This window comes from Enoplosus armatus, chromosome 11 (assembly GCF_043641665.1).
Source record: "Enoplosus armatus isolate fEnoArm2 chromosome 11, fEnoArm2.hap1, whole genome shotgun sequence".
Taxonomy (NCBI): domain Eukaryota; kingdom Metazoa; phylum Chordata; class Actinopteri; order Centrarchiformes; family Enoplosidae; genus Enoplosus; species Enoplosus armatus.
In genome coordinates, this window is record NC_092190.1 from 393,934 (window position 1) to 417,567 (window position 23,634).

Below are 23,634 nucleotides of genomic sequence, written 5' to 3' on the forward strand. Positions count from 1 at the left end.
GCAGTGAGTTGAGTTGAGTCCTTGCTGGGATGGGTAGACGCATCATCACACTGCCCGAGTCTGCTGACCACTTTGAGGTAAATTAAGCCGAACTAGATCTATTATGGATCTAACTAGCTTGTTTTTGTACAGAACTAACTTTGAGAATTGAAAATGTACAATGTATTCCTAATATTTGAACACTTCTATCTAATATTTGGTGGAGTACCTAAGTACATTCATGTAAATATGCAAATATGGATGAATATGGGTGTACTTCTTTCATTCAGTGTGATGTATTGTGTTTTGTACAGATTTAAAGACTCCTGACCAGTCAGTACCTGAAACTTCAGAACATATCAGGAGGCTGGCAGCTATACAAAGCCCTCTGTATTGTAAAATTTGCACTGAACCATTTATTTATGTTTTTATTCTGTTATTGCTCATTTCAGGTGGATCGGGGCAACGCAAACTTTATTTTATACCCCCATAAGCTGAAGGTTAACACGCCCACTTTTTAAAGGAAAGAACACCATCTACATTCTTCCACCCCAACATAAATTCGACACATCCCCTCTTTCTCCAGACGCACATTAATTCCATGCCATTGCCTTAAGGCCAGCTGAGACCAAAGATTTGTGATGAAACGAGTTGAAACTTGCAACTACTTGCAAGTTCTGAAAGCCTGCCAGTTTACACCTATGCGACTAGACGAGACGGTGTATCGTTTCCATATTTTCTGATTAATCATGTTTATTTTAGTTGTAAATGTTATGTTGTTTGTGTGTGCATGTGATTTATTACAAAAAAAGCACTATTGTCTTCAATACAAACCTGAGGCTGCTCCCGATTCTGCTGCAGACAAGGGATGGCTTGAAGCTTTATGGCTTGTGTGATACCATAGCCAAACACCCTGATATCTGTCAGCGTTTGTTTGTACCAGAGGAAGAAATCACAGTAAATTCACCAAAGACTAAACATTTCTGTTGCATGATGAGTCTTTTATTCAGTTCACTTCAGTTAGTTTTCAATGCAAAAGAGTGGCAAGTGCTCAATTTACTCATTTTTGAGCACATCAGACTTCTCCCACAGGAAACAGTTAGTGTTAGAAGTAAGTATGATCGCAAGGGTTCACCTTTCAATACAATAAAGTGTGAGCAACTGATAGATAAATGTAAAGTAATCAATTGATTGGACCTGATATACTGTAGATGAGATGTGGCATGGCACAATTCAGTTTGTATGCATTGCTACATAATCCGAACACTGAAAATTGTTAAAACTCTTCAGTGCATCATCTAGGTGACTGCACATTACTAAAATATAATAATAATAATAATAATAACACAATTTAAATAAATCCTTATTGAACTGAACAACATTACATGACTGAGTGTGGTTGAAATATGTGGTAAGAGCACACTCACCTGATACCGCCTGGATTTCAACAGGTCTGCTTCATGCTAAAACTATTATACCAAAAAAAGGCAATGTTAGATTAACCCGAGGTCTCTAAAAAGATACAAGACTACAAAATCAACGACTCTGGTAACGTCTACAGCAGGGTTATTCAACTAAAATTCGAAGAGGTCCGGTTAGAGAAAATGTCCTCAAGCAAAGGTCCGGAACATCATAATGTCTAACTTGCGTTGTGATTTAGTGTGATATATATTGAAGTAGCCTAGTAGTTGTATCAACGTCTGCACGTAATCAACAACTGACTGTCAAATCAAATAAAGAAAGTGCAATACAAAAACATTTTAAAAATATTTATTGTCACTTAACATTGAAGTATACAGATATATAATACTGTAGATATGTATAATGTTCTTCTCTCAAGTAAAAGAAGGGCTGCATTTAAAAATAAAATAGAGAAAATAGATAAAATAGCTTTTGAAAAATTGTGCATCTTAAAGTAAAGTGCTTAATTTCAGACAAATAAAATAAAGTGTAGCAGCAGCTTGAGTTTTCCTTCTTTGTTGACTGTTTTACATCTTGACTCAACAGTCTCACCCAATTTCACAATGAATAAATCTTAACACATCTTAACAACTGAACAGTTTTACAGTTTATATCTATCTCTTATATCCCACTCCCCCACTTTCTGTTGTTTGGTGAGGGAGGGAAACCTGGATTGTGCTAATGGGTCATCTGCTGGCATTGGCAATCTATTTTTGTCTGCATAGTAGCAGGAACACATTCTTAGCTGTCTTTGCCCCCGCCAATATTATTGGTACATGGACCACTCCCATAGGACATGGACTAACTACAGGAGGTGGTTTTTGTTATCTTCATTGCCTCTAATTTCAGATGAAAATTAACCAGGGATGGAGAAAACTGCACCTCCCTCATTCTCTCCAAAAGCATTTTATCAGTGGATAACATGGCATGGCCAGGCTCCCGTCCCACAGGAAGAGAGGAGACGTTTCAAAGTAAATGTTAAGTTGGGGAGCACAGGATATGCTATCCTTCTGTTGCAGCTTGCACCTTCTCTGTTCAACACTTGGGATCACATGAAGATGAAGAAGTAGTCCTGGTGAAGGCACTCCCAAGAATTCTCAAGAGTGTAGATAAATACGTTGTACATGCAACTGTTGTGAAAGAAAATGTACGCAATGTATAACTTGTGGTTGAGTAAAAGTGGTGGTTTCAATGACATTTCATGTACGGCCTTGTTTATCTGTGAATCTGTTTTCATTTCAGTAGTTTAAGTTTAATGAAGTGTAATGTTCAACGTTGTCATTCAGTGTATCACCAGTAGTTAAAACAGAGAAGAACACGTGTTCAAAATAAAAATCAGAATCAGAAATACTTCATTGATTCCCGGGGGGGGGAGATGTTTGTTGAATTCTACACAATTCCACACAATGTTGACTTGGTCTTTTTCATGTCCACACGGCACTGACTCAGACTTACCAACGTGACAGCAGGTTGAAGGTCTATCATATCGTGCTCATTTAGGGGCGTGGGAAATTCCGGAACAACAACTTATCACAGTAAAGGGCACTCTCCCAGTCTATGTCAAGTTTTTGCAGGTCCTAGGGTTCAGATATGAGTTTAAATTAAGCAGAGATAGTTGCAGAAGAGTAACTGTGCACCTCAACATTCTCAGCCTCATCTGTGCTGTTTTGCAGCAGGACCAACTGCCACAACTGCTGAGGGCTCATATTTCCTTCTGCAGAGTGGATGATGGCTCCAGCCCTCAGTAAAGGTGTAAAGGTCGCTGCGGAGACGGGGTAGGAACACACAGTGCACCAGAAAGATGTGCTGCGTGTTCGATATCGTTTTCCCTTCTAGCACACAGACGGGGGCGAAAAAAGTACAGTTACAGAGTAACCGCCCTCTAAAAAGTACCGCAAACATCCCCACAATGAGACAGGGGTCATTTCATTTGTCAATACTACACCTGGCATTCTATTGGTTGGGGGATTTTGACAGGATTGTCGTGCAAAAAAATCCAAGAAATCTGAGAGTAGACGTTTCGCAAGTGCACCGAATGTGAGGAGTGTGAGGAGAAGGGCTGGAGTGCAGGGAATCTGTGAAAGCAACATTATATCTTGAGTGCAAGCATCCAGTTTGAGCAGAAGCAGAGCAAATCAAAGCAAAAGCAGGGGCTATTTGAGCATCGCAAAATCAGAATGTGAAATCAGTGCTCCACGTTCTTGAATAAAGATGGGGAAAAAGCCCCACATTAACAGTAGTGCATTTCTCCAATTACAATGAGACATCTATCATGACCTATATTGGAATTTTAGCTTATTGTGATGCAATTTCTTTGGAGTGTCTTCAAATGCTTCATATCCCTAAAAGCTATACAACCTAAGCTAAAAGATAATGTAAGTCAACAAGCCATAATAATTGATAAAAGTATTGAAATTGTGTCATAAATAAAGAAAATACTAAAATCTGACATGTTTTTTCATCACATTTTGCAAGATAAACACGTAACATATTGATCCAAGAGATTTCTAAATGTAGAAACGAACAAAATATTAACACTCCATAAGTTATTTGAACTATGGGAGACATTTTTCACTGCACGTAACGTAATGTAGCGTAAAATGATGTCATCACGAGCGTACAACATGATGAAGCGAAGGGCAGGCGCCTTAGCTTTCTGCTGCAAAAAAGAGAACGCTCTAGCTATTATAGTTTTTATTTTAGATCGATTTAACCACAGCCATGCAAACAGTGCCCACACTGCAGCCGCCCGTAACCTGTCTGTTTTCAAAGCAGTATCTTTAAGGTGGGTCTCCTAAAAATATATCAACCGAGATGGACTGGATAGACCAGTCTTCTAACTGAATGGTTTAACCCTCGAATCTTAAAATAGATCAATTATTTACCATCTTTGACATACTGTATTTGGAATTTTATATGCATACACTCATTCATTACTCTGTCATACTCTAAACGGGGGTGGATCCTCAGGCTCAACCACCAAAAACAAAACAGCATGTTTATTCAGTCATTCTCAAAGGAGAAGAAAAAAAAGGAAAGAAAAACGTATTAAAGAATAAAAACAAATCCAAAACACAGTAGAGGCCCCCATCTGAAAGAAAAAAAAAACCCTCAGCCCTTTCAGTAAGTGTTAAAATAAGGCATGTCTCTCAAGATGTGTGCAGCTGGCTGCTAGATGTGTGAAAGATAGAATGGCCGGCATCTCAAACTTAAGTTCAAATCAGATTAGATACTTTGTATTCATTAAACAACATAAGTCTACACTGTTGCAATTTTATAATAATATATAATTAAAGCTGCAATTAGCGTTGAAAGGGCCCTCGCCATCACGCTCCGAGGGGAGCAACAGCTGTGGTCCTGTCACCGGAGGCTGGCAGACTCTGTTCTGAATCTTTATGACTACTGGGCACTGCGCAGAGTTAGATATCACTTCCTGTGTACACTATGTGGGAATAATGAACACTCAACAATTATACATAGTGTTGCCTCATGCCTCAAGTGCAGACCACACAATGTATAAATTTCATGTAAATTGAATGTTTGTCACATGTGACTTCACTACTGTTGCCAGTAGGTGGCACTCTGACGACGACTCATGAATGTCACACAGGTGTGCTCAGGAATGGTCCCTCAATAACTATGTGACGTTTAAGGCCAAAGCATTGCCGCGCTATTCCCACCTCCTGTTTGGCATGGCGTCACCTTGTTCGACACATCAACAGATATTGCTGTATATCAATTGTACACCACACAGTGTAAAGGTCATGTAATTCGAATGATTTTTGTCACATACGGCTTGCTTCCTTTTGCCAGTAGGTGGTGCTATGACTATGACTCAATACTGACTAGTTGAAATCTTCAGGCCTGGCCTCAATAACCATATAAGTTTGACGCTGATCGGCAAAAGCATTGCGAGAGTTATTTCCTCTTCCCGTCAAGTGCCTTCCATAGAAACCCTGTTTGACACATCAAATATACCTTTAGGAGTTGTTAAAAGTGCAGTGTACCTCGTTAAATGCAGGTTGCACTATACCTATGCCTCAGGAATGTCACATGGATGTGATCAGGGGTGGCCAGTCAATAACCATGATGTTTGAGGCTGAGTTATTTCCACTTCCTGTTTGGCATGGCGTCATGTGTCTGCCATGGTGACCCCATTGGAGTGCCTTGAAAACTCAAAAGCTTTGCAATGTAGCATCTTGAAAGTTTTTAGTCTTTGATGAACTAGTTTGAGGTGGATCCTGTAAAAATGCTTGGAGGAGTTTTTTCAAAGTGGTGTAAATAAATAAATAGTTTGAAATGGCAGAAAATGCACTAGAATTGCGCACTGAATTCAAAATGGCAGACGTCCTGTTGATTGAAGGGCATGGCACCAAGAGTTTTGTATGACTGGACTTGCTACATGTGGCTACCAATTTTTCTACATCTAGGTGAAACGTTCCACATGGGCTAGTTTGTTGGAATTTTATAGGGGATGCTATCGAGCCATATTGCCACACCCAAGCCCACGACCCACATCAAATATAATCGTTCACCACTTCTGATGTGTGTGCCAAATTTGAGTTTTAGAGCATCCCTAGGCTTTCAAAAGGGGATTCCTGTTTCATGGCGAATCATGCAAATTGTCCGCCTCGCCACAGCAACTGCGTTTCATGAAAGCTCAAAAGCTTTGCAATTTATCACACGTTTTGAGGTCGTCACATTAGTCTGAGGGTTATACCAACCAAATTTCAAATTAATCCGAAATAACCCCCCTGGAGAAGTTTGAAAAAGTTTGCATCATTTGCATTCATCGATAATGAAACAATATTAACGAAAGCCAAAGTGAAAAATTACACATCAAGCAGTTACGAAGCAATATTATCATTCATTTGGAGGGGTGTTTGTGTCACCTGATGAATGTGAGTCCAATATTTGCTCTCCTTTTAGCTTTGTGTTTGGTCTCTACCAACTCCTTGGGCATTTGCTCCTTTGGCTTGGCTCAGGGTGTGTCCACTCATCACAAGTTTGGCTGTTCAATTCCCTGGCTCCTACTGTCCACGCGTCAAGGTGTCCTTGGGCAAGACACAGAACCCCAAATTGTCCCTGATGGTCAGGCTAGCGAACTTGCATGCTAGTTCATTGCCATCGGTGTGTGAGTGTGAATGGGTGGATGAGAGGCAAATTGTAAAGAAAAAAAAAATCAGTGTTAACATAGTATGCTATTGATGTTATGTGCAATTTCTGTTTTCTGTTAAGATACCGACAGTCACTTTTTTTGAAAACAGCTGAAAGTTTTTAATTTGCTTTCAGAAAATATGGTGTTGCAGTGTGGACAAATCCGTCCGCTATACACACCTAATCTCACAAAAACAAATTGCTTACTGATTGTAAAACATGTTTCCATATGTAAAGGAGAAGGTGTGGACAATGGGTTCATGCTAAAAGGCTAACACTTGTCATTTTTGTGTGTGTGTGTTTGTTTTTAGACGACAGGGTGTGGACGGTGGTGACCCACAACATCACAGCTCCAGTCAGAGTCCAGGGCTCGTCTCTGCAGAAACCTCACACAATGATGTTAAACTACAGCACCTCGGCTGAACAACTGCGCGCCATCATTACGAGGTCAGAGCAGTGCCAACAGGAAGTGGTTTACAACTGCAAGAGGTCCCGCCTCTTCAACACCAATGGTAAAAACATGTTTAAGAATATTACTTTTCTCTGAATGTTTTTGCCGTTCTGTTTGCTTTACACTGAGAAAACCCCGTTTTGACTTCATGAACGGACACCCACACTTTGCCTCCTGTGTTGCTGTGTGTGCGTTTTTGCAATAATCTGAGAGGCAATAGCCGGCCTTCCCTGTGTACATTCGTCTTGAATTGCGCTGGGAGCCTTTGGTGTCCCAAACATTGCACATTTGCTCCTAATCATGAAACATTCATGAAGTCCTGAATTCCACCATTCCCTCAGTGCCTTGTGAACGCAAACAAACAAGTTCATTCTCAAAGCAGATCAAAGAGAGCTGTTTTATAGCTGGATGGATGCTACCTGCTACAGCCCCCCCGTATACTTCACACTCAACAGCGCTTTGTTTTTTTTCATCAAAGCAACGACACACTCCCTGTGCAGATCTTCACATTAAAAGCCCTTCAGTGGCTCATTCATTTTCTTTCCCGGTAGGCCTTTAATGTGAAATATTTACAGGAAATTATCTACAGAAAAAACTTACACAAACTTAGTAGAGAGTATATTTACATTCTGTAATAACAGTAATAGTTTTATCTTTATGGCTCCTTTCATGTGAGAAATGTGGCTTTACATAGAGAAAAAAAATCTTTAAAATAAAGAGAGAAAGCTTTAACAGCAATTTGAAATTTAACATGTGCATGCTTGAATAGAGTTTAAAAAAACAGACAACTTAAAACACTTATGTTTGGTGATGATGTTTATAAATTATATTTTACAAAACAGAAGTAATTAATTAGTGAATGAAAATAATATTTGTGTAATGAGAGAAGCGGAGTGGTGAGTATAACATGACTCTGTGGTTGTATCAATGAAATTTGTGCTATTGAAATGTACATTATAGCCATTATAGTACACTGTTTACCTCTCATCTATTAGGGACTGGTCCTTATTTGTTGTTGCTTGAGATTCAACCACAATTTGGCTTGTATTCACCTGTTTTGCCAAGAACCTTTGGAGTTTACATCCGGGTGTGTAGTTTGGTGGTGTGACATTAGCCCTCTCTCCAAAATACCCTCTAACAATATGTGTCCCATGCAGTGTGCTGTGCTTTTGAGGATGTTCTTTTTAATCTCCCAACCAGAGTCCAGCACGGGTTCACTTTGCAAACCCGTACCCAAATGTGTGAGGTTTTTTTTTTAATGCAAACACATTGCCAAAGAACGGTATAAAAAAACGTTGTAAAACGTAGGTATTGTATTGATACTACCTAAAAATGTCGTTGGGTTAGTCTCTCCATCTCTCCATTTAACACCTTGGTCGACAGATCGCAACTGATACTGGTTGGATATTCATAATTCCCAAAGGGCTGTTAAGGGACTGTGTAAAAATTACTGGGGTGGGAAGGGGGTTAATGCTTATATTTAAATTCTTAAAATTGCACCACCATTATTAATATATTATTTGGAGTATATTTTGTTAAGATAGCCATGTCAAAATTATTCAACCCCTATATAATATTGTTGTTTTTAAAGCTTTCTGACAGTTTTTATGGCCTAAAGTGGAGTTGAAACATAATTAAGCCTTTGGGAACTCTATAATGACCTTCATTTGCTTCAGCTGTGATGCATATATAAACCTCACCCATGAAGGTATTAAAGGTGAGTTGCAATCATGGGAATCATCACACCTGAAGGGCCTTGGGTATAAGAAGATTTCCAAAACATTTAACATTCCAAGAGACACCATTGGGAGCATTATAAGGAAGTTTAAAACTTATGGAACAGCTGCAAACCTGCCTGGCCATGGAAGAAAGCCAAAAATTTCATCAAGGGCCCTTAGCAACTTAGTCAGGATAAGTAAGAAAAACCCCCTTGTGACTTCAAGACACCTACAGGATGACGTGATGAAGGCTGGTACAAGTGCTTCAGTGGCAACTATGAGACGTGCACTGAATAAACAAGGACTTCATGGCCGGACTCCAAGATGCACTCCACTCTTCCCCACAAGGAACATCAAAAGTAGACTAAAATATGCCAGGAGGAATTTGGATAGGACTACAGAGTTTTGGGAGATAGTTCTATGGACTGATGAAACCAAACTGGAACTGTTTGGACATATGGACCAGCGGCATGTCTGGCGTGCAAAAGGCCAGGCTTATGACCAGAAGAATACCATCCCCACGGTCAAGCATGGAGGTGGGTCATTGATGATCTGGGGCTGTTTTTCTGCAGCAGGAACTGGCAATCTTGATCGTGTACCTGGCATTATGGATTCCCAGACATACCAGGCCATTTTAAAGAGGAATGTGATGCATTCTGTTGACAAATTAAACCTCGTTGATAATTGGACTTCCCAGCAAGACAATGATCCCAAGCACACCTCCAAGTCAACCAAAGCTTGGTTGATCCTGGAACGTCCTGGAGTGGCCTTCTCAGTCACCAGATTTAAATCCGATTGAAAATCTTTGGTGGGATTTAAAGAAGCCAGTTGCAGCACGGAAGCCATCAAACATCACTGAGCTAGAGGCTTTTGCATGTGAAGAATGGTCAAAGATTCCGATTGAGAGGTGTAAGAAGCTTGTCAGCACTTACCGAAAACGTTTGTTAGAAGTTATAAAAGCTAAAGGATGCTCCACAAAGTACTGAAGCTGGGGGTTGAATAATACTGCACATGCACATGTGTTAAAGGAGTTACATTTTTCATTTGAACTTCAAAGTTAAGTCAACTTCTGTTGTCAAAATAACTCAGATATGTATCAATAAATATGTTTTGTTTAATGAGGTTTTTTGTCATTATCTTTCATTCACATCACTATAATGTTTTTTGAGGTGAGGGGGTTGAATATTTCTGATTGCAACTGTATAAAACAATAATTTTCACAATAACCACCAATGCGAAAGTGGAATTCGCAATTTCCAAATTCATGGCAAAAACATGACATAAGGCTGAACTTGAAGTATAATTATGGCACATTTCATTGCAATTTTGTGAAACCTTTGATTTTTTTTTCTTTTACTTGATGCGGAAGGAGTTTGGAATAACATTTAGTGTCAGGGGAAAATTAAATCCCTGAAGCAGAGACAGGATTTTTGTTCTTTGCATGTGGCAAAGCACAGGTTTATGACCCACTGTGCACACTAGAACCCTCCTCTGTGACTATTTGATTTTTTTTTTCATCAGTCCTGCAAGGGAAATGCTAAAATATGCGCTCAGGTACTAGTTTATCAGGTGCACCTCCCTAAAACTTGCACCAGCTATGCACAAGTTCAAAGGCAGCCTAGTTTGAACATAATTTCTAACCTAAGTCTAACTGAAGAGTTTACATGCTACTAACATTTTAGGCATGAATTACAACTGAAATATTACACCTAGCCCTTAGTAGGTGTAAAGTCCTCTGTAAAATAGCAGTTGGCATGGTGCATCGTAACGCAACGCGTTATCCATGATAGATTACACCCCTTAGACATTTATGATGACTTTGATTCATACTGAATAAGATTTTGCCTTAAAACAGTAATTTGTTCATTTGTCAGACAGTCACATATAGTTATGTTATTAATTTTGTCAAAGTTCTTGCTTTCAAATGCTACTTTTTATTTAGTTGTAGTTATTTAGTTATCATAATAGTTTTTGTGGCAAAATTAACACTGATTTTCCATGCCATGTTCTCACAAAGTGAAGATGTGCATTGTGCTTGTCCAGCAGAGAGCATCATAGGCCAGCTAGTACTTCATGAAAAGCATTAGTTTTCATGAGGAGGTGCAGGGAAGAGTTTTAAGACTTTTTAAGAGGGAGGATAGTCTAGCCCAAAATAAAAACTTGAAAACAATTCAGATTAATTGAATTTAATTCTGACTCAATAAATATATACATAAAAAGGAAATACATATAACAATATGTACTGTATTTCACTTTATTTCTTTGGTTGATTTGTTTTTTTTAGGCGTTTTATATCTTCCACAGGTTTGCCTTTCTTAACTGAACATTTTTTTTCTGCTGCTGTTGTTGTTGTAGTCTTTACCATTTACCATCCACCATTTAAGCAAACTTGCTGCCCATAATTTCTAATATGTATGTTGTAGATATGGGGCTTGGCAACAATGTTGAAACAGGAACAGAAAGGAGAATGAAAGACTGAGGTTACGACAGATCACTTTAATAAGCTGAAAGTTACTTGTTGATACAGGGGATTTAAGATAGTCATTGTATATGGATAAACATGATACAAATTTGAGTATTTTTGTATATGTGTGTATAGCTGTAGAATGTTATATAAATTTTTGGCTTGCGAACCGGAGGGTGGCTGGTTAAAGTCCAGCATGGACCATTCAGTATGGAGGTTGGACTAATAGCTGGAGAGGTGCCAGTTTACGGTGCCATGCCATTGTTCCGACAGCCCATTATTCCGAAAAATGAAAACTGAATGAAGACTGAACTAAACTAAACTGTCATCACAAACAAAGCATTATTTATTTAGATCAGATTTATCTTTACAATAATAACTCAAATCAAAACAACTTCGATCAATACATAGGACAAATGCAGTGATCAAACAGGCATAAACACATTTTTTGGACATGCCCCATACTTAGTCATCAGTCAGGTCTCTCATGTGTGTGTTCCGGTGTTATTTCAGTAAAATCCAGGCCTACTTTTTTGACTGTGTTGGTGTTTGGTTGCAGACGGCCGTCCGTTGTCCTGGTGGTTGGATCAGGGAGGAGAGAGGCGGAGCTACTGGGGAGGCTTCCTGCCTGGAGTCCAGCAGTGCTCCTGCAGCCTGGAGGAGAACTGCATCGACATGAACTACTTCTGTAACTGCGATGCAGACACAGACACATGGTACTTAAGACATACACAGTGAATGCATAACAGTAACTGTTCTTGACACTGTCACCGCTGCGCTGCACTGAAGACTCCCAAAGCTGGAGTAAATATTTAAAAACCACCAAAACCATAGTCAGTGCATCAAAAGTATTTGTGAAGTAGAGGATGCGTATGTTTTTTCTATGTGGTGGTTAATATTGTTAATGTCCAGGTGAGAAAGATGTATTCTACATCATCAGTGATGTTACCTTGGGTCATCGGGTCTTTCGGGTCTTTCAACAATCAGACACTCTTGCCCAGTCTGTGTCCAGGTAGCACCACTGCATCCACGGCTCTCCTCTCCTAATCTACAGCCACCTTGAGGCTGTGATGCATAGTGAGTTGAAGGCCCTGCAGAGGGACTGGTCTGCAAACCCTCAATGGGCTCACACCTTGCTCGCCACCCATTGCTGGAGCATTGGTCCAGCTCAGCATACTTTGCCCTCTTCCTCTCGTTGGCCTCCTCAAGGCTGAGTTCTGGGAGGATGACTTGCTTGGAGGCTACTGAGAGTAGCACCATGTCTGGCCTCAGTGTTGCTGTTACAACATTTTCTGGGAACTTAAGTTGCCTACACAAGTCAACCTTCAGTTCCCAGTCTTGTGCCGTTGTGAGCAGGCCAGTGAAGGTGGTCCTGGCAGCTGGTGTTTGCTTCTCCCCAGCCCTGATGAAAGTGATGGTCTTTCCTGGTTGGTGGAGGTGCTTGCAGTGGCTGATCCCATTGTAAATGGTAGGGTGCTATGACGCTATGGCCTTCAAGACTTGGTCATGGTGCCAGCGGTAGTGCACCTCGCCCAGGGCTCATGTGCCCTAGTAAGCCTCTCTTCACAGAGGGCAAGCTGGTGACTCCACCTTCCCCCAGCAGAACAAGTTGGACGGGCTTGGTAGAATGTTGTAGACAGCCTGGATCCATAATCTGAGTTGATGGGGCTCAGCTTTCCACACATCCAACCATCCTGCTGGCCTATTCCTCCTCCTGGATCTGCACCCTCCTGTCCTTGTCATAGCGTTGTGTTGCTTCTCAGGCCAGCCCTTGCATGAGTCACCTGGCCACCAGCACACTATGCCTTAGCCAAGACTCAGCGGCCTCCACAGCTTCTGCCACCCTCCACTTTCGTCCTGTTCTAAGCTCAATGACAGCCTGGGAGACTTTTGGGTCTCACCACCACATTGCAGCACTTCCCTCGTGCGGGTCACCCTAAATTCTTCATTCAGGCTGCTGATGATGTAGTTGTCATGGTCAGGAGATACATGAAGGCCCTGATGGATGTCAGAGTTGGTAAGATGTCCTCTGCACTCAACCTCAGCCGACTTCACCCGCTTATTCATGGCTATATCAAAAATAATCTCTGAAATGGTACATCAAGTGATGATACCCTTCTCGAGATTTTGCCACTCAAAAGTTGTTTATCTGGAGAAGCTGTTGTTGTAGTCTAGAATGAGGTCTCTGAAATAACCTGGGACGGGGTGCCGGTTTAATACCACCTCCACCAGCTTGTGGGGTATGGAACCATAGGCGTTAGCACATCCAGGTCCACCTTGTTTTCCTGGGCTTCACTGATAAGCTGGGTGGCCATGCCTGTGTGCTCCAGACACCCTGGTACCTTTGGGATCCCTCCTTTCTGGACCGAGTCTATGTGCGACTTCTTCAGGAGGAAGTCAGTCAGGCACATGGCAACAATGCTGAAGAAAAGCTTTCAGAATCAGAATCAGTGTTTCCTTCAACACTGAGCAGCGAGATTGTTCTGAACTGGTCGATGTTCTTTGTCCACACCCTTTCTGCACACCTCCACCGATTGACACTAATTAAGACTAATATTAAATTGAAGAAGATTAAACCTTACTTTTATTGCATGTTCATAGCTTATTCATACATGAACTGCAGCTATACATCACACAACAGATTTAAAGCGAGACTATTGAACTTTTGCTGAGCAGTAACAGCTGATAATTACAGGATGCTGGTGTATTTAATTGTGTGTAACTACAGTGTTAGTTTTTTACTTTGTAGCAGTCAATCTCCTGTTGTTTGAATAATGAGTTCCAGGCCACAAACATTAATGACAGAAAAATGTAACCTCACACAAAATTCTAAGTGGCAGTATTTTTGTGTATTCAAGAATTTATGTAAACTAAACATTACCTGAGTGTTGGAGTCCTTTGAGATTAAACACCCAGAATCACATTCCAGACTATTTTAACCTTAAAACATTCAGTTTCATATTCAGAATCAGAATCAGAAACTGTTTATTGCCAAGTAACATACATTACAAGGAATTTGCTGTGGTCTGAAGGTGCTATTGTTTTGATAACAAATAAGTAGAATATAAAAGCTAAAATAACAATAAGAATAAAAATAAAAATAAGATAAGATAAATAACAACAGTGCAGTGACCAGAATAAAGTAAAGTGTCCAGATAAAGTGTCCAGTAGGGGGTGGGTGCGTTAATGTAACGCAGTGGGGACAGGGGTGATGTACTTTAATATAACGTATAGCTTGTATAGCCTGCAGCTTCACTGGTCCACTTCTTCGAAGTTCTCACAACAGGCTTAGAAAGTTTTAATTTCTGCCTGTATGCAGGAATCAGGTGGACCATGTCGTGGTCGGAGTGTCCCAGTGCAGCGCGGGTGACGGCGTGAAAAGCGTTACTGACTGTGGTGTAACAGTGATCCAGAGTGTTCCCCTCCCTGGTGGGGCATTTAATAAACTGTTTGTATTTGGGGAGTTCATGTCTGAGATTACCTTTGTTAAAGTCACCGAGGACAATAACTAAGGAGTCCGGGTTGGTCCGCTCCGTTTCCAGTATCTGATCGGCGAGTGCGCGCTGTGCGTCCTGCACGTTGGCCTCCGGTGGAATGTAAACACCGACCAGAATGAATGAAGCGAACTCACGGGGGGAGTAGTAGGGTTTACAGTTTATGAAAAAAGTTTCCAGGGAAGGAGAGCAATGCCGTCGGATCACTGTCACGTCGTTACACCAGCTGCTGTTGATGTAGAAACAAATACCTCCACCCTTTGTTTTGCCGGAGAGGTGCGCGTCGCGGTCCGCTCGGAGTAGCTGGAATCCGTCCAGCTGCAGCGCCGCGTCGGGAGTTCTTTCCCCCAGCCATGTCTCCGTGAAGCACAAAACAGCAGATGAATAAAAGTCCTTGTTTCTCCTCATCAGCAGCTGGAGTTCGTCCATCTTATTCCCCAGTGAGCGCACGTTAGAGAGAAATATTCCGGGTAGCGGTGTGCGTTGTCCTCGCCGGCGAAGACGCACGAGCGCACCGGCACTACGGTTTTCTTCCAAATGACGAATTACAGTTCATAAATTGCTAAAATTAGATTCCAAGCACAGTATCACAGTTTTGGTGTGTTATACTTTCTGAATCTCTTTGCATACTGTATGTTGATCTTCACTTTGGCCAGTCCTCTCTGGGATTTCACATTCGGGGACTTAATTTACATTTTTCCACAGGCACTTGTCAGCATTGTGATGTATCACTCTGTTTTCATGTATTTACTCTGTAGAGGAATACATTCCTTTATCTGGACCCTGAAAGTGAGACAGTTCTCTGTTTTTTGTTTTTTTATGTCACAGGGCTAATGATACAGGAGTCCTCTCCTATAAAGACCACCTGCCATTGAGCCACATCGTCATCGGAGACACCAACAGAACAGGCTCAGAAGCCGTCTACCGTATCGGCCCTCTGCATTGTTATGGAGACAGTAGGTGATCACTTCAGTGTTGAAGCTCCAGTTTGGGCCTCTGGCTGTAGATGGAGGCTTTGATTCTCAGGCTTGATGTTGATCGGAGACAAACCAAGTTCAAATATCATCTTTACCTTTAGCATCATGTCCTCTTTTCTTATTTTATTTCCATCCAGACCACATCAGATCAGGTGGAGGTCAAAAACCAGTGTGCTTAGAATTGTCCTTTTTTTCTATTTGCAAACTTCACAAATCTGAAAGGGGATTTTTCTGTCTGTCTGAATCTTATCTTGACAAGTCAAAGTGTAGTGGTTTTTGGTTAAGACCTGGTGTGATGTGGTCTAGATGGAGAGAAAGCCATTCAGTTGTCCTTTTCTGTGTTTTCACAAATATAATAAGGTTTCACAAATTCCAAAAAGGTTTGAAAAGTATTAAGGCTGTTGCTATGATGTCCAGTAACAAAGGAGACTCCTGCCAATATATGTGTTTAAATCGACATCAAGAATTAATGTTTACTGAGGTTAAAGCAGCCGTCCACTGTGTTGTGGAAATGACAAATGACACCAGGCTGCTGCAAAACAACCACACACAGTCTGACTGAAGGTTTTGCCTTGCTATCATCAGAGTCCATCTGGAATGCAGCGTCCTTCTACCAGGAGTCCTCCCCCCTCCTCTTCCCCAGCCTGCAGGCCGAGCTCGCCACCGACATCTCCTTCTACTTCAAGACCAGTTCTCCCTCAGGAGTCTTTCTGGAGAACCTGGGCCATAAAGACTTCATCCGAGTAGAGCTCAGCTGTGAGTGAATGATCAACAGACACCCACCGTTTGGAACAAGATTGATATGAAACAGGACAGGGGAGAGTATGAGGGCATGTTCACAATAATCAGCAGCACCGTACACATTTTTTTTGCTTTGCTTAAATGGTAATGCTGTAGCTGACAGTTTAATTTCCTGATAAAGCAGGTCTGATAATCATCAGGTCAGGTCTGTACAGCCGAGGTCTGTACAGACTTATGTAATCCTAATGACATATCACGCTGTCAGCAGCAGAGTATAATCTTCAATGCCAATGTACAGAAGTAAAGTTAAGAACATACTTGAATTATTTGTCACGTAGATTTATTCAATCTTCTGTTTCAACGAAAATAATCAGATTGTTTGATGGCTTTGCAGAGCAGGAGTCCAGGGGCCTCATTTATAAAACTGTGCACAATTTCCTGTTTATAAAAGTTAAAATCAACTTGCAAATGAGCCACATTTCTACCCACTAGAATCCTCAAGGCCAAGGCCCCATGTAGTAAACTTTGCCCATATAGTAAACTATCTATGGTACTATATAATTAACATAATTAATTATATATATTATGAGACTTACAAGGTTTAGTCCTATGCTAACTTGAATGGGGATAAAATAATTCAATTCACACACCCGGAGGTATTTGCTAACTCCTTGTCCTTTGGAATGCGTCCGGCCCGACGCGCTCAAACATCACTCGGAGTCCAATTATTTCTTTCTTTTGTCATGTTTAAATCATGGGTATGGACAAAAATAAGAAAACATTTCATCGTATAATGCTTCCTGCATGAGGCCCAGTGCGTTGTACACTGATCTTTGCTAATAAGAGAATAGAGATGACAGATTTGTTACTGACGGTGCTCAGTGAATCCATTTGTTTTGCCAAACCCAGGTTGTCCATCAGCGGTCCAACCAAATCATTTTTCACATTCACACACGCAGTGTAACGCGAGAGTCGCTAAGGAGACCCTGCTCGTGTTGCAACACGAGCAGGCTGAGGTGGACAAAACACAGTAATGTTCAGTAAAGAAAGGATCAGATTTTGACCGATACGATCCATTAAAATATGCCCGGATCGGCCCCAGTGTCGATCCTCAGGATTGGCTGGTGACAAATACAAATACTTTTATGTATACATTGCATTTGTCACAGTGTCATTATGTGGCATTTGCGACAGTGATATGCTGTAAATTTATGTATGCAGCATTCGTTATGTAAATAATGTATAAACAGCATCCACATGGTTTCCCTTTTTTTTTTTTTTTTTTATAAGTGAAGATAGACCAAACAAGCCTTTGTCTTCATTGACCCCCCCCCCCCGCACTTCTGAAACCAAACCTACACCCTTCATAATATGGGTTGATTTAGTTGTTGTTGCTCTTGTATTCCCTTTTACATGTCATTGATTGGGCTTTATCTGAGGAAGGAGTTCTGACTTTCTCAGGATGTTTGGAGCCATAATGTTTCACCGCACATCCCTGCAGCATCAGAGACTTACTTGAAATATTGACGAGCTGTCAGCTGAGTCTCCTCATAAATCCATTCAGGTCATCAAGCTCCCCCAGCAGCATTGTATCACATTGCATCAGCCAGGGATGATACAGTAGAACATTAAAATAAAATAGAGAATGCAATTTCTGCTGCATTTAGAAGCACGTTGAAACTTTGTTCTGTGACAATGTACGTCTTCACTGCAGATAACACATTTGAACTTGATAAGTGATTTTTTTTCTGTGTCTACTACTTCTAGATAAAAGTGAACATAGAACAGTTACCAGTTTTTAATCATACTGAAAATAAAGTACACAAATAAGATTATTAAAGGCAGTCTAAGAGAGCCAAGCTGAGTGCGTCCTGAGCCTTTGTTCTGCTCTTCCTTTTATAACCTTTGCCCCCTGTTCTTGGGGTCGGAGATCCATAAAAGGTCTTCCTCTGCACAGACACCTTAGCTATTGGGTAAAAACACATAAAATCACAAAAATACATTTTCCGTACTTTAACAAAGCATGCTTCAACTTGCGTGTTTAACGAGGCCCCTGCATGCACTGAAACAACCGTGCATTTGTGGTTTTTCACTGCAAGCGTAGGGTGTCCGGCAGATGCAGAAACCACAGGCATGTGGTTGTACCTTCAACTGTCATTTTAGCAGTTTCATAAAAGGCGTAAAGTCTGGCCCCGTATTGAGAAAGTACATGGTACATCTCGACCTGAACTGTTAAACTTAATTTGAACTGTTGAACTTGATTGTTGAACTGTTACTTTGAAGAGGGAGGGGGGAAAGGGTATGACTCGGACACAACACAGGTGGATTGCTCAACAATATGTTTACTTCTGTCTTCTGCTACAAAGACGCACAGACAACTTCTTGCTGCTAAATGAGGACATGTATTTATAGCTAAATGTATAATAAGGCGACGCTAACGTAACACTAGGGCATCATCTTCTCTAGAGGGGGATTTCTTTTAGTTGGCATCAACTATTCTCACAGTAGCACATGGAGGTTTGCCTGTACTTCCGACCCGTTGAGAGAGGAGACCGTTTCAGCTGACCTCCAAAGTTACTGTGGGTTGGCAGCGCAGCGGGAGGTGCAGGTCGTTTAGCGGCCCAGCTGCAGGTTACGCTCCCAGGTGACTCTGTGAAAGCAGTGGGTCACCGAGCGGATGAGGTCCTCTAGCCGGTCTGGCGGTCTAGTTTCACGGCCGACGGCAAAGGTTCTGGCCGAGGCGTCACTGGCACGGTTCTCCGGGGCAACACGGCTCTTGTTGAGGCCTTGTGATGCAGTGGCTGAATGTCGAATAAAGTTTTTCTGGCTGCACTAACTAGCTCGGGTAACTCGAAAACTTCGAAAAATGAAAGAAAAGAAAAACTATTTAAAACTGTGAGCACAACTGTCCTTGTGTTTTGAAGCAAAATGTATGCATGAAAAAGTGGAATTAATGTGAGTAAGTCTCAAGTGTCGTGACCATTTTAAAGTTTGAATGGAGTTTCTGCGTGAATGTATGAATGAGTGGGAAGAGGTTAAAGACGAGTGGGTTTTAAGGTTTTCTTCATTCACTTCCATTGTAAGTAGAAGTTGAAGCGGAAATTATGATTGAGTTGAAAAGTGCATGAAAAAGTGTGAAAACATTCCTCCCATTAATTTGAATGGGAAAATGAATTGAATTTCTCAAAGTATGAAAAATATGAATAAGTAATAGCGCGCATATAATTGAGCTGAACATTGTGATGTTGGAATGAAGTTTCAAAGTTGAAAAAAGTTAAATAGTTAAGTGCCAAAAAACAAAGTGGCGGAAGAATCATTCAGATTGAGTAGAGCAATATTCCTTCTTTTTTTTTTTTTTTTGATATTTACAGATTCAAGATTACGTCAGGAAGCATATGTCTAACTTTGTAATCTTGAACGAACATGAGCCCCTGGACGCAATAAACAAGTTTGATCCCATTACTTGTGGGGCGGTCTCCTTTTTTTCTTTTTTTTCTTTTATCAGATCCTACATAACAGAGCTGTGTTGAGCACATCAGGACTTAAACAGGCGTGGGCGGACGAGCTGAATGTGGAACTAAAAGATGAGGTCTGGGACGAAGAAGATACATGATTGTTCGGTCAATGTCAGACGTAATCTTATACAGTTTAAAACATTACATAGACTCTATTACTCCAGGGAAAAGTTACACAGCTTTTTTTTTTACTGATGCTTCACCTGTTTGTAATCAAAGTCTATGATCAGTAATTTAACACATTCTCTCTGGTCATGCAGTAAACTTGTACATATTGGAAAAGCATCTTTCATTGTTTCTCGGAGGCTTTCGGAAAGCGTTGGGAACCTGATCCACTCATAGCCATCCTTGGAGCTTATCTTTTTGCTAATAAGTACGAAAAAAAGGGCTGGTTTTGTTGGGGATGGTGATTGCAAAAAAGTTAATCTCGGAAAATGGACTTTGTACCCAAGCACGATTTGTGGTTGGGAGAAATGGCAAACACATTACATCTGCAGAGACTGAGATTGTATAATGAAGATAGAGGAGCTGTTTCTGTAAGATCAGGGACCCTGTACTGGCATTTTTTCAGGGCAAGGACTAATGTGTTGTGTTCAATGTGACGCACCTTGCTGTTTTCTTTTTCTTTTCATACTATTCACACTCTACTTTTAGAGACAAACTATTTAATTTAAACATGACTATGGTCGTTGTTATTACTCAGGATGAGCTGTTTCCTTTTGTGTTTTCTTTTTTCATTTTTTGTTTGTATTCCTGCTATGAAGAAAAAAGATTGAGAAGAGCACAAGTTGTATAAGCATACGCAAGCATAAGATTCAATCTGACCCAGTTGACTGTGTGTGTGTGTGTGTGTGTGTGTGTGTGTGTGACCCCCCCCCCCCAGCTCCCTCAGTGGTGACTTTCTCCTTTGACGTGGGAAATGGTCCAGCGGTCCTGTCTGTGAGGTCCCACCTCCCTCTGAATGACAGGCAGTGGCACCACGTGAAGATGGAGCGTAACGTGAAGGAGGCGTCGCTGCAGGTCGACCAGCTCCCCCTCCGTTTCCTTGACGCTCGGGTTGACGGGCACCACCGCTTACGTCTCAACAACCCGCTGTTTGTAGGTATGACAGCTTCTGACCAGGGAACAGAGGGATTTAAGATAAGATGAAATCCATGGAAAGGATGTCTGTCCTCTCTCTGTATTGTCAGTCTGCTCCAACACACACACACACGTGAAACTGTAATAAACTATCTGACAAATAATACTTTACTTCCTGTAAAGTTAAGTAAAACGCTTAAATCTAAAGCAGTGTGGATAGACTACATTATGATACAGTAGTTAAGTCGGGATTTTAACATGGTCCACATTAGTCCAAAATATTATATACTGAGTCTTAATGAGGCCAGTGCTTCCAGAGAAAGCAGCCATGTTGTAAATCCTCATCAGACTTGAAAGGGGATTCTGATGACAAAGTCTTAGTAGAAGCACGTAGTAAACAGTGTATGATGGTTGTCCCAGGAGGAACAGCATCCAAGCAGAGAGGCTTTTTGGGCTGCATAAGGACTCTGACAGTCAACGGTGTGACCTTTGACCTGGAGGAGAGGGCCAAGATGGTGCCAGGGGTGAGCTCTGGTTGTCCCGGTTACTGCAGTGGCTCCGGCCTCTGCCACAACAGAGGGAGGTGTATCGAGAACAGCAGTGGCTACACTTGCGACTGCTCGCAGTCAGCCTACGGAGGACCCACCTGCAAGGAAGGTGAGACCGATTGGTCAGTTACAAATAAATGAATAGGCATCTTCAAATAAAATCCACGACTTTAGCCTTGAAGAACATGCTTTTACCCACATGCAAATTGTAGACCAAAATATGAGCAGATTGTTGTTAAGCTAGTGAACCTTATTGAAGGAGAAAAGAAAATGAATGAGTGCATCACTGATTGAACACTGCATGTTGCTTCTCTTGGGTAGCTCTGCCCAAACGTTCAGCTGCACCCAACTTCTCTGAGCTGAAAAATCAGTCGCATGTTTCTCCACAAAAGTTATCTCATGACACTTTACAGATAGAGCAGGTCTAGACCGTACTCGAGCACAAGAACATTGGTGAATGGGACAAGTTCACAAGTAAATCACTACTAACAAGATTACCATGATTTCTGATGGACATGATTTTGAATACCTTATTCTTTTTCGACCAAATGTAACTCTCAAGCACTGAAAGTTGCCATCAAATGTCTGATCAGATTCATACTCATTACTTTTTCTTTGATCAGATAGTTCCTGATTTAAATCTGAATTTTGCCGTTTTTATGGAAAGGTTTCTTGAAAACTAATGAGGATGGTTCTTTGAGGATGAATCCTAACAGCTTGGTGACCCCCTAACCCTTCCTCCAATACCATGATTAGGCCAAAATGTCCACTGCACACACGAAATGTCACAATCTGCGCGTGAAATGTCCTGCTCTCCAGAGGATGAACCCTTTACATGTGAATGGTAAATGCACTTCACTTATAGACCCTATGACCTTTCCTCTACCCTCTGGAGAAACTTTTAGCTCCACTACTGGTAAGACCATAAGACCTCTGCAACCTCTAGGGGAGGCTAGTAGGATTTTAGAGTGTCAGTGGGAATAATAATGAGTTGTGTGTATATGGTATATTAAGAGTGTTCTCTGTGTCCGTGTTTGTGTGCAGAGGTGTCTGTGTCGTTCGACAGAGAGTCCTCGGTGACCTTTACTTTCCAGGAGCCCTTCTCCGTGATGCAGAACAGGAGCTCCCAGGCCTCCAGTGCTTCCAGAGAACGCAGCAGCAGTGCTAGAGAGGACGTGGCCTTCAGCTTCATCACCTCCCAGAGCCCGGCCATGCTGCTGACTGTCAGCACCTTCAGCCAGCAGTACATCGCTGTCATCCTGGCTCGCAATGGTACGCACACATCTGACGATCTCACAATGCATTCACACTAAAGACAAGCATGCATGAACACAACACCGCCACATATGAGAAATGATAGAAACACAATTATGTCATTAACAAGATGATGAAATCAACGAGTGCAGTCTGTAGCCTATCCTTCTTATTAAAGTTTCTGAGGAAGTTTAGGTGTGTTAATCAATGTTCTTCACAAAAACAACCAGAAACAAAGAATTACAGACTTCAGTAATTGTATAAATGTTATATAATTACTCATTTGAAAACCCCAAATTAACTGATGTGGTTCCTCAACTATGTGCTTCTTAAACTTTCAAAATCCCATCATATGAAATCAAAACTACATTTTGGTTTAGCTGAAAATAAGTATTTTTTCTTAGTTCCTGAAGAACCAGTCTGTCTAATGTTTCCCTGTATTGTTTTTTTTTTTTTTTTATTACTTTCATTTGATTTTTGTTAGCATGCGTTTATGTGCTTTCTTAGCGCGTATTTATGTGCCTCAGGTCCTGAGTGACAATTCAGCCTTAACATGATCAACTTTCAGTAAAAGTTTCTTGATGAAATGAACGTATTGTCTTCAGGTTTTTAAACGATTCTGTTGTCCGAAAGAATGATTCCAAGCAAATCGTGAGTAGACAAAATGAGCCGTTTAAGCTTTTGTTACACAGGTGTTAACGAAATGCATGGTGGAGTGCAATTCATTGCATGAAGCGTTCATTTGTCTAACTAATGGGATTTTGCGTACGTTTTCCTATAGTGCATTATACATAA

General features: G+C 41.1%; 1 protein-coding gene across 1 annotated transcript in view; it reads left to right on the forward strand.

The window, feature by feature from the left end:
* Positions 1-23,634, forward strand: part of LOC139291939 (contactin-associated protein-like 5) — an 86,549-nt gene that overhangs the window by 55,630 nt on the left and 7,285 nt on the right. The window contains exons 12-18 of the mRNA XM_070914006.1: positions 6,909-7,109; positions 11,790-11,946; positions 15,553-15,680; positions 16,287-16,457; positions 20,841-21,059; positions 21,458-21,694; positions 22,630-22,857. Coding sequence (XP_070770107.1) covers positions 6,909-7,109; positions 11,790-11,946; positions 15,553-15,680; positions 16,287-16,457; positions 20,841-21,059; positions 21,458-21,694; positions 22,630-22,857 — 1,341 coding nt within the window. The remainder of the gene's footprint in view (positions 1-6,908; positions 7,110-11,789; positions 11,947-15,552; positions 15,681-16,286; positions 16,458-20,840; positions 21,060-21,457; positions 21,695-22,629; positions 22,858-23,634) is intronic.